The sequence below is a fragment of the Lytechinus variegatus genome, chromosome 2 (genome assembly GCF_018143015.1).
Source record: "Lytechinus variegatus isolate NC3 chromosome 2, Lvar_3.0, whole genome shotgun sequence".
NCBI classification, from domain to species: Eukaryota; Metazoa; Echinodermata; class Echinoidea; order Temnopleuroida; family Toxopneustidae; genus Lytechinus; species Lytechinus variegatus.
Window position 1 is genome coordinate 48,885,070 of NC_054741.1, and position 17,328 is coordinate 48,902,397.

Genomic DNA, 17,328 nt, shown 5'->3' on the forward strand with positions numbered 1-17,328 from the left:
ATCAATCACAATTTGTAATCAGGAATGAGATGGGTTCGAACATAACTCTTTGTGCAACTGGGCCCCAGAGAGTGTTTAATCAACATTTTGTGACCAGCCAACCTCAAACCAACAATAAGTTGCCAGGAAAGGTTATCTGTAAAATGCCAAAATAGTAAATTGGTCTTCAAAAAGCCAACATTAACTGTACTGGTAACTGATGGAGTATTTCTGGTTCTTCATACTGTCAAAATTTTAGGTTGTAAAGCTGAATAGAAAACAAGATACAAGAGTTTCTGTGATGCAAGCTTTTTACGGACTGCTTGGAAGTTTCACTGAGATTGCACATTGTGCACATCTCATGCTTGAGTAAACCCTTAACTTCAAACATTGTTTTTCAAAGCTCACGCTTTGTTTCTTCTGCATTCAATCAAGTACTTGAGTGGGTTATTACTGATCAATTTTGACAAATAATATATTATTTTCAAGCTTAGGAAGTGCTTTTTTCAAACTAAATAGAAATATCAAAATTCATTTTGGAGGACTTGTTATTGGTTTTGGGATGGCTGGTAACATTTGTCATCTAACAAAATCTGACAATTTTCCCTGAATTTGATTGTCTGAAAAGGGCAGGTGTCGGACTATACTATGGTAGCTGTTGGGTGTCGACAAACCCCTGCATACAACACTCCCCCAAGTATATAACTAGTGATTGTATAGTTGTCAAATGATTACAGATGGCAAGAAATAATTCCAAGGGTCAACATTTCAGGGGTAATATTTTTTGGATCAAATTTAGCCAAGGTTTTCACAAATAACATCACGATGTGTTAAACTCTCGAGAAATACTCTGGCATCACATTTGGATCACCATATGAATTTTATGATGACTGGGCCAAGGCCTATAGGTTTATAATCAATTGATCTAATGTCAATTTGTCCAATTACCAACTTGTTTACCTGGTCTACCATCAGTACGTCCACTATCCACATTGTAATGAAAGAGAATTAAATGGATATCAGACCAAATGGTTATGAGACGAAATGGTCATAGACAAAATGATTAGACGAAATGATTGGACCAAATGGTTAATAGACCAAATTGTTGTTAGACGAAATGTTGATGGACAGAATGGCATTAGACTAAATGAAGGTAGACCATGTGATGAGTGGACGAGTTGGCAATAGAAGAATTGGCCATTTACCGGCCTATAGGTCCTCATCATAAGTGTGCCCACGGTGATGTGACGATGAAATAAGCCGTGGTAATGATAACAAGCACCAAGGATACTGCGATGGAGTACTGGTAGGTATCCCCATCAAACCCTTCTGTGAGGGGATAGAAGAGCTCTGCCAAACATCCATCCTGCTTGCACAGATCAGGGTCATAATCCTTGTAGTATCTTTAGGGGGGAAGAAGGGTGGAAAGAAAATGGATTTAGTATAAGTAATTCAACTTTTAGTTCAATATTTGCCTAAAACAGAGCAATTTGCAGACTAGGGGTCCCATAATACAAGGGTTAGTGATTGATCGTACACTTGATTTTAATGGTCAATTGTACATTGTAGTCAATGCAATTGATCACAGAAAAATGTTCTATGATCATTGCTAAGCTTGGTTTCACGGTCCCCTGATTATCGAAAACATGTGCTTTACATCTCTTCCAAGTTGAATTTCCCCTCAGTTGAATGGGTTTTTGTTATGACAACTGATTAGCCTCAGGAAAAGTTACCTGTATTTATTCATTGTCCAATGTCCATCAAACGTAGCATTGTACTGTTTTCATGTCAGTTTGAAATACATCATGATCAGAGATAATGTAGTGTTTGAATTAATTGTCATGTAACAATGAATGCAAGCATTTACATTCAACAAGCACACTACGGTGAAAAGGAGCCTTTGAAAATTCACGAATTTCAGCAGGTATTTGTGAGAAGTAAGGTAAAATGGCACAAAAACATTCAAGCGGTTCGATTGCATTAACCCTAAATAGACTGGGCTATTTTGACGCCTAAGAAGACTGGGAGGGGGGGCTGATTCAGCCCCCCCCCTTATGATCTCGGCCGTCGATCACGCGATCGTGACGAAAATTGGCACACACGTTACCCATGGCATTATCTACAAAACTATATCATCAAATTCTGCAAAAAAATTCATGTCTCATTAATTATGCTAATTTATGCTTAAAATCATAAGTTTGCTCTAATTAATAAAATAATGCCCCTGAAATACTAATTTTTGTTTCACATACTTTAGATAGGCATCTGATCAAATCTATTTGAAAAAAAATTCAACATCACATTTATTTTCTCATGTATTCTATTGTTTTCTAAATTTCTTATGTATTTCTATGTTTTTCGACTTTTTGTTTTTTATTGTTTTTTCAATGGAAATTATTGGGGACTTTATTTTGACCAATAAAAAGATAAAATTATTGATTTTAAGCAGTAAAAGGAAAAATAATGGTACATTTATGAATTTTGGCTAACAACACTATTTGCATTGGATTTGTACACAAATTTACGTTTTTGACTAATTTTGGGTCTGCATGCACTTACGAAATGTTGCGTAATTTCGGAACCGCGTACCCGGTGGTCACAATTTTGGTCTCAAAAGTTGCGCGAGACTTGAAAGTAAAGTCAGCGAGCGACGCAGTCAAAAAAATTTGCGCGGCGGATTTATCGCAAAAAATGTTGAGGGGGGGGCTGAATCAGTCCCTCCCCAGTCTTTTTAGGGTTAATGGGGTAATCATAAACGCTACACATGCACTGAATTGTAGTCACCAAGGAAAAGTCTATTTAGAGTGAAGAATATAGATTCACATTTTGTCACTTGGATTAGCCAAAGTTCTGGCATTTTGTTTATTGAGTTTAAAAGGATAATGATGATGCTGCCATCACTACTAATGATTATGATCAGTACGACGATGCCTGTCACAGGAAAGAGGGAGGAGGAAGATGATAACAATGGAAACAATTACAGTTAGTAAAAATGAAAATAATTATAATAATGATAAATAGCATAATTGGAGTGAACAATGACAATAAATTAAAGAAAGGTCCTTACAAAATAACAGGTTCTGGCTCTAAAGCAGGGACAGTTGTATACGTGACTGTGCTGTAGACTGGGAACGACTGGACGATTGTGCCGTTTCCTGCAGGATCGGATACAACAGGTCTACCTTCAAGGATGCAACTCGCACCAAGTGACCCTGAACAGGTCAAGGTCACTGTTGAAGTACTGTACCTAAAAAGATGAAGAATAAAAAGATTAGGAAGAATTTGACTTCATTGTATGATATGTGTGACCGATGATTGATTCTGAAATTGATTTCAGGATCATAATTCGTCATCTGGAATGTGATAGATTATGACATTTCTGGCTTTCCATAATAAATCTGAGCTAATTGCTCCCAACAGATGACAATCCCTTTGCCTATGTGCCATTGGCTTACTAACAAAATAAACAAGAATTCAAACCAAAGAATATGATGTCAGTAGCTTGCTTGTAACCAGGATTTATCTAAATCAATTGAAAGCCTATTGAATGTCATGTTTCTGGTTGCCAGCTGTGAGAAAAAATATCTATCATTGTGCCACCCAAAAAACGGTTCAATTGCACAAAGATAAGCCTGTATGGAACTGCACCTCGTTTTTCATACTTTGAATGGGAAAGCACTTAAAGGGAAATCCTTTGCGGTGGATCATTTGTCATATTTTCCTAAATATATTAGAAAAGAATGATTATTTCACTCTTTTAACACAACATTTTCATTATATATATATATATATATATGAATAAATAGCTACCAAATGAGAAAAAAAATGTTAAGGTGTAAGGGGCAGCACATATTTTTTTTATCACAATAAAGTTTATACATGACATAACACCAAGTGGTAATATTTGGTACTATTTGATGGGGTAGTGAATTTTTGTGCACAGCTTATTTGTTCAGAAGTTAGTGAACAAAACTTGTAGGCATTCAAAATATAAACATATAGTTATTGTTCATGATTAGGAAGAAACTTGGAACTAGCAACATCCCTTAGCACTGCAAGCTAAAGAGTTAGAAGCTAGAGCTATCTGGTAGACTTCAATGAGAGCTTAAGAATACACCAAGATGGTGAAGAATAAGGCTGTCCATGAGTTTCCTGTACAGAGTACTTTACACATGACTGTCAAATGAATGTTGAATTATACATCATAACCCAAATTTTCTCAGTCATTTCAACAAAGAGAGACTGCATTCCTCTAAACTTTTGATTTAGATGCTTGTAACAGCTTAAGTGTAATCTACATTAAAAAACAAGTTTCATATTAAGCTGATTGGAATCAAAACAATGGACATTCTGATATATCACTCAGAACACATTTAAGTCATGTGTCGAGTTACTTACAAAGAACTTCTGCACAGCTTGACAAAACTACCCCCAGTTCTATTCCTTACTGAACTCTGGCTGCCAGCACCTCATACTGTGGCACTCCACTGTACACCCCTGCCTCCGCAATGAGCACTTCCAAGTTCATACTGGTAGGTATACCACTGCACCTGCTCGTGAGTTGTTCCAATGCATCGATAGGGGGTTCTGGATCAACGTAACGCTGTCCAGGGAAGCGTGTGGTAAGGGGGTCGGGTGTGGTCTCAAGGGGTGCCTCTGTAGTTGGTGGCACGGTGGTTGGTGGGTCGAACGGATGATCATCGGGGCTAACAAGAGAGAGTGGTAAATGATGTTATTACTCTTATTTTGGTAGAATAAATATTCATAGGTGTTGAGAGGAATGTTCACACTAAAATGATCTTTTCTCAGGCAATTAGGATGCCTGGGGGTGTTCCATGAAGCTGTTTGAAAGTTATGAGCGACTCTACAGAGACTGGTGATGCTTTATTATGGTTCATGTAAGTGATACACACCAGGGGCCAGTTTCATAAAGGACTTGCAACTGTTGTAACTTTGCCATTATGGCAACTATCATGGTAACCTTGATTATGATTGGCTGCTGAGCCCTGTTACCATGGTAGTTGCCATTATGGCAAAGTTACAACAGTTGCAAATCCAACGGGCCCCAGATTTCCATTCGCGTTGATTTAGTTCCTAGTAACTTACGAACAGCTTTATAAAACATACACCTGGGGGGTGTTTCACAAAGATTTAAGTGTGACTTAGCGTCACACTTAAACTCCCAGTTGCGTACGGTATAGAAGACATCACCACATTGGTCAGATCATGCGCACGGGACGCGCACTACCGCGTATCAGGGTTGGCGATTTTTTTTATTTTAAAAAAAAAATTAAAAAAAATCGGATTTTTTTTATTTAAATCAGATTTCTTTAATTTAAATCAGATTTTTTTTATTTTTTTAAAAGTTCCTTAAAAAAAGGGTAATTATCCCCCCCCTTACTCTTACAATGACATCAATATTGATGTTATACATTAAAATCCAGTAAAAATGGACAATTAAAAATAAATTTGAGGAATCATGTATCTGAACTTAATTCTATCATACATAGGCCTATGAAGGAATATTCCATAGGGAATTCCCAGTGAGTAGAGAAAATTCCCCTCTGGGATTTTTCATTCAAATATTTAAAAAAATCCAAGAGAAAAAATCCCTTATCAAAACTGCCAACAAACCCTTTGCCAATTACTAGTATTCATGTATATTGTAAGAGAAATAATTCAAATCAATGATTTTTTTTTCAATTAGTCACAGCTTTACAATAGTCAAAGAGAGACTACAACTGTATATGTTTAGGATCTTTTTAGTTTGATAAAAAGCTCTTCTCTTGCTGCAGATATAGATGCAAAACTCTCAGTTTTGGAGAACAATATGAGAGATAGCTTAGTCAAAGGGTGACTATACTACATTATGTTATTGTGATTTTTTACATTAATCTACAATTTTTATTCCCATATTCTCTACAAAAAAATCTGTTTGATCCATGAAGTATGAAAAAATCTACTTACTTTTAACTTAAAGGATAAAAACTGCAAAACTGCTTAAATTACAACATATGTATTACAAAAAGAAGTATTTTATTTTAAATGAGACACAGCTTACAACTGCCAATGATTGTAACTGAAGTACCTGCATCTAACATTTAAATGCAGTGTTAAATGTTTATTCTGAGTTTTGCAAATTGTTGTTATAGAGCTCTTTCCATTATTACATGCAGATCTTCCATTATTTGAGGCACTGAACATAAAATGGGCTGCAGTGACTTAAAAGGTTTATAAGAGAAAGCTTTTCTCAACAGTCAAATTATGACTGTACTACATTATGTTAATGTGATTTTTATAATTATGTTAATTAAAACATCAAATGTATGATAAATGTAACAATACGAAATAAGAGGCATGTTAAATATGTTGATTACATGCAGGTATCATTTTTTATTTTACATGACAGAAGTAGTTATGTGTAGGCGAAGGATCAAAACTGGAAAACTGCCAACAAACCTTTTCTCATTGACTTTTATATATTATATATTTTTTTTTACAAACTGCTCTCTGAAAAGTCTTTGGATTATGTGAAAAGTTTGTTAAGAAAGAAATTGACTAATAATAACTGACAAAGAATGTAAAATTTCAGAAGAAAAACTCGACATAATTTACAAAAAATGAGTACCTATTGACAACATACATCTGTAGTTTTTAAGGAATTACCTGATTTTATTAATTTGATTTTAATTTGTTTTAAGTAGATATGAAGACTTTGTTGATCTTTTGTTGATATAAAGTTAATTCAAAGTTTTTCAGTTGACTTGAAGAATTAAAACTGCATTGAACAAATACTTTGTCCATGATTTGTTACATGATTCAATGAAAGTGATTTAAATCAATGATTTTAAAAAAAAAAATCATGGTGATTTAAATTGCGATTTAAATTGCGATTTAAATCACGATTTAAATCAATGTGATTTAAATCCGCCAACCCTGCCGCGTATCCATCAATCAGATTAATAATAATTGGCATTTACATCGCGCTTTATCAATCTACGACTGTTCAAAGCGCTTTACAATTATTATTACCCGGTCACTGGATTCATAGCATTCCAAGCAGCCTGTTAGGCGCAAACTTGCTAAACCAACCACAATGACGGTTGTTTCCTACCGGTACCCAATTAGCACCTGGGTGAGAGTGGCAAAGTGTGGATTGACGCCTTGCCAAAGGGCGCTAGGCCATGGTGGGATTAGAACACACGACCCTCTGATTACAAGGCAAGAGTCAGAACCGCCACACCATGGCGTTCCATATCATGTACGCGTCGACATTTAAATGCGACTTAAGTCACACTTAAATCTTTGTGAAACACCCCCTGGACTATTAAGGTTGAAAGTATCCCTAACCCTGATATGTTTATCTTCATTACTGGTGTACCCCCCTTCCCACCACTACCAATATTTGCATCAAGAGTGACCAATGACACCATGAACTATAATCTAAACCTGCATTTTCTAACAATAGCTTATACATAATAAACATTTGACATTCAATTACTACTAAAGTTTTGTTCAGTCATGCACAACTTAAAACAAATATAGTAGGTTTTGACACATAATCCAGCTTTATGATGTTTGTAATAATGTAGTCAGAATCTTACTTGAAAATTTCAGCCCAATCATCCTCCACCAGAACGCTAGAGTTTCCTCTCTTTCCGATCCGATCTGCTGGCACCAGTGCCCTCAGTTGTTCCTCCATGTACGCTGCCAAGATGGAACAGTTCTGGAGCTCTGACTGGCCCATTCGAAGGATGCACCCGGACACCAGGTCCTCCCCAAAGGTCAAGGTTGATGTGGAGGAAAGGGCACAAAGGCTTCCATCACCTGGAATGAATCACATGATATTTATCATCTGTCAAGCATACTTTTGGCAGATTGGGTGCTTTGCCTCCTCATTTGTTCGTATTTCAACCCCCCCCCTGGATACCCCCAAATAATATAAATGGGAAATGAATTATTTATGTATTTCTATGTGGAAATCAAATAATCAAATATGTAATAAATACATGTAAGTACTATCAAGCTAACAAGATAGATAGATAGATAGATAGATAAATGGTTTTATTAAAAAAACAATTCATGGTAGCCCAAAGGCTAAATTTACATTGTTTTACATTGTAAAGATCTTGTTACATGTACATGCAAGATAAGATATATACAAAGACCATTTTGAACAACATGAAAATTTCAAAGTAAACTATCAATATACAAAAATCATAAAAATACAAACATAGATAAGCCTCCAAACCAATTAAGTTAGAATAATAAAAGATAACTCATAAATATATAATGCAAATTAAAATCAGAATTAAAATTGGAGACAGGTCTGGAAATGGGCAACACCAGAGCAACGGACGCGACTCCGAGACATACCCCTACACCTCCGAAGCGCTACAGCCCAGAAATGCTCGGTCCCAAACAGCCACCTCCTAGCTGGACAGGCGCAAAAAAAAACACCAGTCGCACACACGACGAGAAAGGCGCCGAGAGAAATTATCCACCGGGAGCAATGGGCATGGCACAAGCTTGTCACACCCATCACTCCCAGGAAAACACACTCCTCCCAGCCACCCAACCCGATCGGATACGCGACCAAAAGTCTAATGCGCCCGTCCAACCAAGCAACAGCCGTCCGGAACCACACACCCCAAACTGCAGCACTCCGAAACCATAGGGGCCAGTCCCGATGTCGCGTCCGCCGCTCCGGTACCGCCCACACGACACCTTTCCCTGCAAAGTCATGGCATAATGTCAATTGACATACATGTATAAATGAGATGTGAACTATACATACACACTGGTATTCCCTGACAGTGTAAGCTGTTATTGCACAATATAAATCAAACTGCTGCCCTAAAGAATTTGCATGGGCAGTGTACATTTCACACTCCATTCCAAAGTGAAGGAATTCTTGGTCATATGAACAAAGGAATCACTTAAAACTGGACAGATTAAGAGTTTTTGGAATGATATTCATTCAGGATATTAATAAAATATGGAATTGCACTCTTCTGAAACCTATCAGTTTTACAATGTAATTGTGAGTATTTTTTTACATGTCTTAGGTTAAAATCAATATTCCTAGCAACAGGTAACCAAGATGAGTACCTAGGATGTTTCTCTAAATTCAAAGCAAAGTCTAAACATAACTTAACCCTCCTTTGTTCCAAAGTTGATAAATTGCACATTTCTAGTGATTCCTCATAAGCAATGTACCTGGAACCAAGTATGATTTTGATTGCACGTTTTTGTATTTTTTCTATGTTATCAGTTTGATTTTTAGTAAGATTGGAGTGGAACAGAGGAGCACAATATTCCACAATGGGTCTAATGTATCCAGTATACACAGTAATAAGATCATACATGGGTAAATTGAACCGTTTAAGTTTACGCAACATGAACAGTCGTCTATTGCATTTTTTTATCATTTCATTAACTTGAGAATCCCATTTTAGGTTTTGTTGAAATAAAACACCCAAAATTTTAACAATACTGGTCTCATTCATTGGTATTTGGTTGATATTGAAATTTTGGTGTATCGGCTGTTTCATGAATGAAATAGTCATAAAAACACATTTACTAGGATTGAGTTTCATGTTATTAGCCAAAGACCAAGCAAGCAAAGAGTCAATCTCTCTTTGCATCTGAGAAGGTTTGTTTTGATTTCTAGCTTCTACAATTGTTAAATCATCCACATACTTATAGAAAGGTAGGGGACAATTGTTACAAGCATCATTTACCATAATCAAGAACAACACAGGGCCGAGCTTTGTCCCTTGCGGAACGCCCGCATTACAGTCCTTGACATCAGAAATGTGACCATTATATTTTACAGACTGTTGTCTGCAGTACAAGAAATCAATGACTAATGAGATTACACATGGTCGTACGTTCAAGCATATTAATTTGTGAATAAGAATATTATGATCAATTCGATCAAAAGCCTTAGAAAAATCTGTCAACACCATAGTTGAGATGTTTTTTTGTTTGTCAGCATTCGTATAGAGATTATGAAGCATAGAAATAAGATAATGACAAGTAGAGAGACCTGGACGGTTACCAAATTGATTGTTATCAATCTGATCGCATATATCCTCCAACAACCACTTAACAATGAACGATTCAGCAGTCTTAGCAAAGTAAGATGTTAAGGCTATTGGTCTTAGATCAGACACCACAGGAGGTAAAGATTTTGGAATTGGTACAATTTCAGAAAGTTTCCATACCTGTGGAAAGATACCTTGTTTAAAGGCAGTATTTATAATATGACATAGTGGAAAACATAATTCATAGGAAAACTCTCTAATAATTCTGATAGGTAGATCACCAGAAACAGTTGACTTCTGCAAATTTAATTTGCGTAATTTATTGTAAATATCCAATGGTTGTACTGTTGGACATTCAGAGGGTGATGGCAAATAAGCTGGCAAATTTGACCTGTCAAGTTTTGGAAGGTCAGATGCAATCGATAAAAACCTGTCATTGATAATATTTGCTACACACTTAAAATTTTGAAGTTCCTCATATGAGAGATTTGGTATATCAATACATGTATGTGTTTGAGATTGAGAACCATGAGTCATGAGTTTGATATGACGGTACCAATCAGCTGGATTATTAAGTTTAAGTTTCTGTATTCTTTTATTATAAAATTTATCCTTTGCCAAGTCTATGGCCCTCTGTACCTTGTTCCTATAATGTTTCCACAATGTTACATTATTATTTGAAAAAGCTTCTTGCCTATTTTCTATTAATGATTTAATTTTGCCATTAATCCATGGTTTGTCATTTTCATGAAATTTAATAACCTTAGTGGGAAATGTCAAATCTATGTGGTATTTTAAGACTTGCAAAAACATGTTACACATTACAGATACATCCATGGTATTGTACAATTCATCCCAAGAATAATGGGTTAACCAAGTTCCAAATTCCCGAATTCCACTATCAGTTAAAGGACGTACAATTTTTGTCTTTTTGCTCTTTTGATTATGAGATAAATGTCCATAATAATGAAGTAAAGGACACCAAAGGATACAGTTGTGATCGCTCATTCCCAAAGGTGACAAAATCCTCACTGGATTATAGGCAGAGCCAATATTAGTAATGATTTTATCCAGAATGTTTTGACCCCTGGTGGGTTTATCAACAACCTGCATGTAATTATTCAATAAAAGTACTTGACTGATATCTAAATCATTAAAATCACCAGTTATTATAAATCCAGCAGAAGAATATTTTGTCGATAAAGAGTCAATAGTAGACAAAATGTGGTCAATGTAAAGTTCAGAGTTTGGATGCTTAGGAGGAAAATATACAGTACACAAGATAATGCATGATATTGACCGAGGTAATCGAGGTGGTCTTAAACGTATCCAAATAATCTCAATGTCATCGCGTACTTGAACAGAGAGACGCTTCGGATTGTAGATATCTCTTATAAAAGCTGCTACACCTCCTCCTTTCTTGTTGATACGTTGTTTGGAAAAGGAACTAAACCCAGGTAAGGAAAAATAATCAATTGAAGTGTTTTCATCTAACCAGGTTTCAGTTATGGAAAAAATATCAATGTTATATTTATGAACAGCAATGGCTATTTCATCAAATTTATTCTTGAGTGAGCGAACATTGGTTAAAAATACATTTGGTAAGTTATACTCAACTTTTTGCAATGAGTTATTATCACGTTTTAAGAATCTCAAGTTGCTCAGACAGACATTAGTTCTTCTATGGTTACGAGAAGATATACGCGGTCGTATTAATACCGATATTGACTTGGAAGTTGAGCATTGCTGAGAACGCGAAGGGCTTTGAGGTCTTCTTCTTCCATGCCCTTTACTTCCACGATGTGTTTTTCGCTTACGTGAGATTCCCAATTTATGAATTCGCTTCCATACATCATTATCAAGTGGTTGCTGTAGAAAATTGTGAGTAGAGTGTTGAGTTGTTAAGTCAAAGCCGGGTCGTAGTCTTCTGATGAGTTGTTCGTGGGTTGATACTGAGAAGCTGAGATTCCTAGGGTACCATGTTGTCTGGTCTTCAGCGTGAAAATGGCATCCTGTAGTCGTGGGCTTCCATGTATATTTTGGCGAGTCTTGAAGATAAGATTGACATCTAATGGTGACATGTGTGTGATGATCAGTAATGTTCCGATGTTGAGGGCCGGGATTGGGCTCGACGTCTCCACAGATGATAAGTGGTATTTGAAAAGTTGCATGTGTATTAGTGTAGTATTGTATACGAGTCTTAAAAAACCTAAGACGTTTAAATCGACATAGTGAGAAATTGGCCGAGAAATTTGTGATCAAGTTATTTGTAACTGTTTGTAGCTTCGGATCAATTTGTAATTGAGTATTTACAAATTTCCACAAGAGTAAAAATACGAAGAGCTGAAGGAGAGTCCTTGATGGCTGGGTAAGCATTACATAACACAGCTACATAAAATCACTGCCGTTGCGTTGCAAACAAGGACACTATTAATGACGTATAGTGAGTCTAATAAGTGTAAGTGATGGCGCAGGACTTGAAAATAAGTTGTGATAATGTACATGCAGATCTATACTCAAGTCAAGGGCATAAAGAAGTATGTATAGATTCAACGTCTCTGGAGGAAAAACAAGTTGTAGACAGTTAATGTCAAAGACAATGTGTGCATATAAAAATAGTTATAATGTAACTTGGTGTAATACCCGATCTCCAACTGTGTAGATTCAAAATGTCTCACGAATCCTGGCATACATGTAGACGTATAGACATCTCTGACACCAAATGACAGAAGTTAAAACTTGGTAGATCAAGTCAAGAAAGTGTAGGCAAGATGTGGTTAAAAATGGAGGCTGTTATAATCACATGTAGTTAAAAAGTTCAAGTTTCTGGGGGTGAATCCAGAATAAAATTTGTAAAAAGCGATGAGTGCGCACGCACACTAAACCAACGTGTACTGCAGGTCTGTACAAAGCACCGTTTTCTCATAGGTACGTACCGGTACTGTGTAGGAAGAACGAAATGAAGCATACATACATGTGCTATACAGGCCTATGACACTGTACCATACCGCATTGTCCATACATGTACCGTACTATACTGTAGTGCTGTGTGTTAAGCGTATTAAAATCCAGAAGGCAGTTGAGAAGAGTTCTTCAAAAATGTAGTAAAATGTTATTATTGTTGATAAAAGGTGCACCGATGTAATCCTGAGTAGTAAAAGTGAAGTCATATAAACTTGAGTTGATAAAAAAGATCTCGGAAACAGTCAAAAAAGCTAAAAGTTCAAGACCGTTACTGGAGGGGCAACCTCAATAGGTGCGCGCCATCTTAAAATGATAAGTCCCCATGCATGAAATTGTATCTACAAGATATAACAAATAAAAAAAGAATAGCAAAATACTAAAAATCACTTAATTTGCTTCTTATAACAACCAAAGTTGCAATAGAATAAATGGTCATTATTTGGAGCAGACACTGTAAAAATTGCCAAAACACTTTTCCAAGGCAAGTCACTATCCCACCACTCAAATTTAAAGCCTGTTTCTGTTTATCACCAGTCAGCCGCCAGATGGTAAAACTGTCTATCTCGAAAATCACTGTTCTGAGAAAAATGATTTTAAAGTTTAGAGGTTTAAGCTTTTTTATGAGACGGAAATAATGCATTTTTAGCAATGGGAAAAGAAGAAGCACAATAAACACTAATAACTGAAGAATTTTTAGCTTATTTGGGGTTTTAGTTATGAAATACATTATATTTTTGTGTGGATAGTTTGTTTAACCACAGCACATGTATACACTCATACTACACATCATAAGATGGTAAAATGGTTTATCTTCGAGATTTAACCATCTTACCCCAATGCACAACATGCTTAAGCGATTTTTGAGATACCGACCGTTTTACCATCTGACGGCGACTATTCAAAAATCCCAATTAAGAAGGTGAAAAGGTTTATGTAAAAGCTCATTTTACCTCCAAAAGATATTACCGACAATGGGCTAACTCAAAGATAGACCGTTTTACCTTCAAATCTGAAGGAAAAATACAAGAGTACCAAGATAGCGGAAATTATCTCTAGATCAATACATGATGGGATTTTCTCGATAGCACCATTGGAAATAGCGCCCTCACATTACAAGGAAAGTGAATTTACCTCAAAAAGTCAAATTTTCGAGTTAGACCGTTTTACCATCTGACGGCCGCAGTGAAAAACCAGACAAAGAATAAACTTTTGGTGTATCAGATAAAAATAATAGAACACATTCTGATCACAAATTCAATGGAGTGTTTCATTTAAAGTAAACTCACCTGGAGTAAAAACTTGCAGTTGGTTGGAAGGCGATGTATCCACACTGTCAAAGACATATACAGTTTCATTCTCAGGTACCTCAATACAGCTTGGGTTTGTGGGAAACTCTGTGCAATTGACTGGCGGTCCTGGATCAGTTGGTAAGACTAGAGGAGTCTGCAACATCACCCCAGTCAGTAGAGGTTTACCAATGATGTACCCAGGGTTTCCTGATCTCTCAAAAGCTTCTGGGGGTTCTACATTCTGGCCTGTTAGGGGGTCGACAAGAGTCTCTGGAAGATAGGTGAATGTGGTTGAGAATCTTAGAGTGATGTTGAGAGGCATGGTATTGACTGGGTCAGGAGGTAAAGGCGTAGTGCCAGGTACCTCGGTGGTCATATCCGTAGTTACATTGACATTGTCAACACCCATAGTGGTGTTGTCTGTTACGTTTGAAGGAGTAACTGAGATGACTGGTGTGGTGACTGCCCCAGGTGTGGTGACCGACTGCGGGGTGGTTACAGATGGCGTTGTAGGTGGTGTCAAAGCAGGTTGCGTTGTAGATGAAGTTGTTACCTGTAATGTCATAGCTGGAGGAGTTGTGATTGTGCTCGGTTGAGCCGTTGTCACGTTATCCTCTTCCTCTAACATAAAAATGGTCATATTGTCTGTTCCATCTGTCAGCTCAGTTATGGCAGTTTCAAAGACTTCAGTAACATCGGTGATGATAGTGACACTGTTCAGCTCTTCGGTTCCCATAATAGAAGTCAACAGAGGTTCTTCAGTTGGTTGAATTGTTGATGGGGGTGGGGAGACAAACTCCTCTTCTTCTTCTATACCAATTGAGAGATCTTGAATAAGTGGCACAGTTCCAAGAATCACCTGACCTTCAATGCGCACAATCTCTCCTCCACGCCAGAACATCTCGTAGCTTGCGCTGACCACTGAATTAGAGCAGAGTTTTGTATCATTATTGTAGGATGGAACTGGTGGTTGGGTATAACCATCATCCCACAAACACCGCTTTGGGATCTTCGCTTCACTAGTATCATTCTGATGCTCTGCAAACAAAGAGCTCTCATAGAGATCAAACAGATTCTGATCAACAGACTGTTCTGAAAGGTAGTCCGAGATATCCTCAAGGCAATAGTACTCTATATCTGCTGGTGCCTCTGTTGCTTGACCAAAGCGACCAGCTACCTTGGGTTCCTTGGGGCAGGGAGGGTAAGATTCTGTGGATGACCGCAGAAACATTAGGGCACTAAATGGCGAGAACTGCTGACAAAGCCTCTGATCGGGCATCAAGGTGCAGCGCGTTGTCAAATCCTCTTGAAACTTCACAGGGGATGTCCACAGGCATTCTCCATCCAGTGTCATCTGCGGCAGTGCAAGGAATCCTCTCACCTCCTCATTGTACAGGAGCTCTACTGGATCCCCATTGTTGTACTTGGAGTTATCAACGCTTTGGTATTCCAAAGACCGAAGGCCAGAATCCTGATAGCTAGTGTCCCGGCTATTCAAACTGCTTGCCTTAGCAGCATTGAATGTTGCAATATCTCGGATGGCTGTGACAGTGCTGTGATACAGTCCCAGGTATGGGGAATTGGATGTTTGGACACAAAGAAGAGGTGACCAGTCTTCTCTGTACAGATCGGTGCTATTGCAATCATAGATAGTAACCGGATATTCTTCTATTTCCTCATAGCAAGTGAATACCAAAATGTCTGCTTCGTTGCAGTCCTGCCAATGACAAAAAAAATTTATGAGAGTAATCTTAATAAGTTTTTCATATATTTTCTCAGATAGGGGTTTACGAAAAAAAAACGCAGGCTGGTATATTTCAAAACACAACATTCATTTCCCCTTATATACTGAGGAAGTGATAAATAAAGCAGTTCATATGTTATATTGTTTATCAAATATTTAGTGATATGATCTGCTTAGGAAATAGACAAATTCTTTACAATGAATTCTCTTGGATAATATCGTAATATAATTGTGACATTGTAATGTTTCAGGATTTACCACTTTTGAGAGGATTTTTCTTTTAACCCAAAGTGAAAATGGCACAATAGACAGCTACATGCTAAGTATCTAAGTATGTTGATTTTCTTCCTGTAGTTTGAGAGATTTTAAAACCCATTATCATGTTTCAAATCCTCCTAAAAAGAAATCATCTTTTTAAACAGCCCGTAGTTGGTCATTCTACTGGTAAAAAACTGTTGCTGAAAGTAGAACATTGTGCTTCTGGCAAACTTAGTGTAAAATCAACAATATCTGAAAATAAATTGTTATATGGAATTGGAGTCTTTAAGTAACAAATAGTGGGAGTTTGCTGTACACCATGGGTTAGAATATCCTGAGGGGAGGGCAGGGCAGATGGGTATGTCGATGGAGTCGTCGGAATGCGACACTAGGAGGGTATGGCTACCTTACCAGAAGAAGTCTAATAGGTAACCTCAACTCAGCATCATGAATATCTTGATACATCAATAACTGATTGACCAATACAGCTCTGTATACTAAAAATAAAGTTATATGAATACACTTTTGATATGAATTGATTAGTAATGACCTACCTGATCACAACAGCAGTCGCCATCACAGTGACCCGAGGTCAGATCACAAGGGCAAGGTGAAAGGTCAACATAGGCTGGGTTGGGGAATGCAGTCTCTGAGAAACGATCGGCTTGGTCTGTATAAAGCGAGACAATGTCCATGAGTGCTATAATAATAATTATACTTGCTTATATAGCGCTTAATACTTACTTTGTCAGAAGTCTCTAAGCGCTCTACAGCAGGCCTCAAAATAATCGACGGCCATGGCCGTCGATGCCCCCATTACTGGCCGTCATGCCCTTCTTCTTTTTGCTAAAAGTTACGGCCACTAAAAATGTGCCCTTTTTTATATGGCCGTGGTGCCCTTTTTCTCATAAATGTGCCCTTTTTCTGATATATAATGTGCCCCTTTTGAAAGTCTGCACCTTTTTTTTCTGAGCGAGGAAAACTTTTCTCCGATCTCAAAAAGTATCCAATACCTTAGCTTTACCAGCAACGTCCAGTGCATGTA

The 17,328-nt window shown here is 37.2% G+C and overlaps 1 protein-coding gene across 3 annotated transcripts in view; it reads right to left on the minus strand.

Annotated features, from left to right (window-relative positions):
* Positions 1-1,090: 1,090 nt before the first annotated feature.
* Positions 1,091-17,328, minus strand: part of LOC121408234 (mucin-17-like) — a 39,071-nt gene continuing 22,833 nt past the window's right edge. For all 3 annotated transcript variants that reach the window (XM_041599630.1, XM_041599629.1, XM_041599628.1), the window contains 6 exons: positions 16,838-16,953; positions 14,279-15,998; positions 7,584-7,806; positions 4,428-4,685; positions 3,047-3,226; positions 1,091-1,382 (listed from right to left, as the gene is read on the minus strand). In XM_041599630.1, the coding sequence (XP_041455564.1) occupies positions 1,202-1,382; positions 3,047-3,226; positions 4,428-4,685; positions 7,584-7,806; positions 14,279-15,998; positions 16,838-16,953 (2,678 nt within the window). In that variant the 3' untranslated portion in view covers positions 1,091-1,201. The remainder of the gene's footprint in view (positions 1,383-3,046; positions 3,227-4,427; positions 4,686-7,583; positions 7,807-14,278; positions 15,999-16,837; positions 16,954-17,328) is intronic.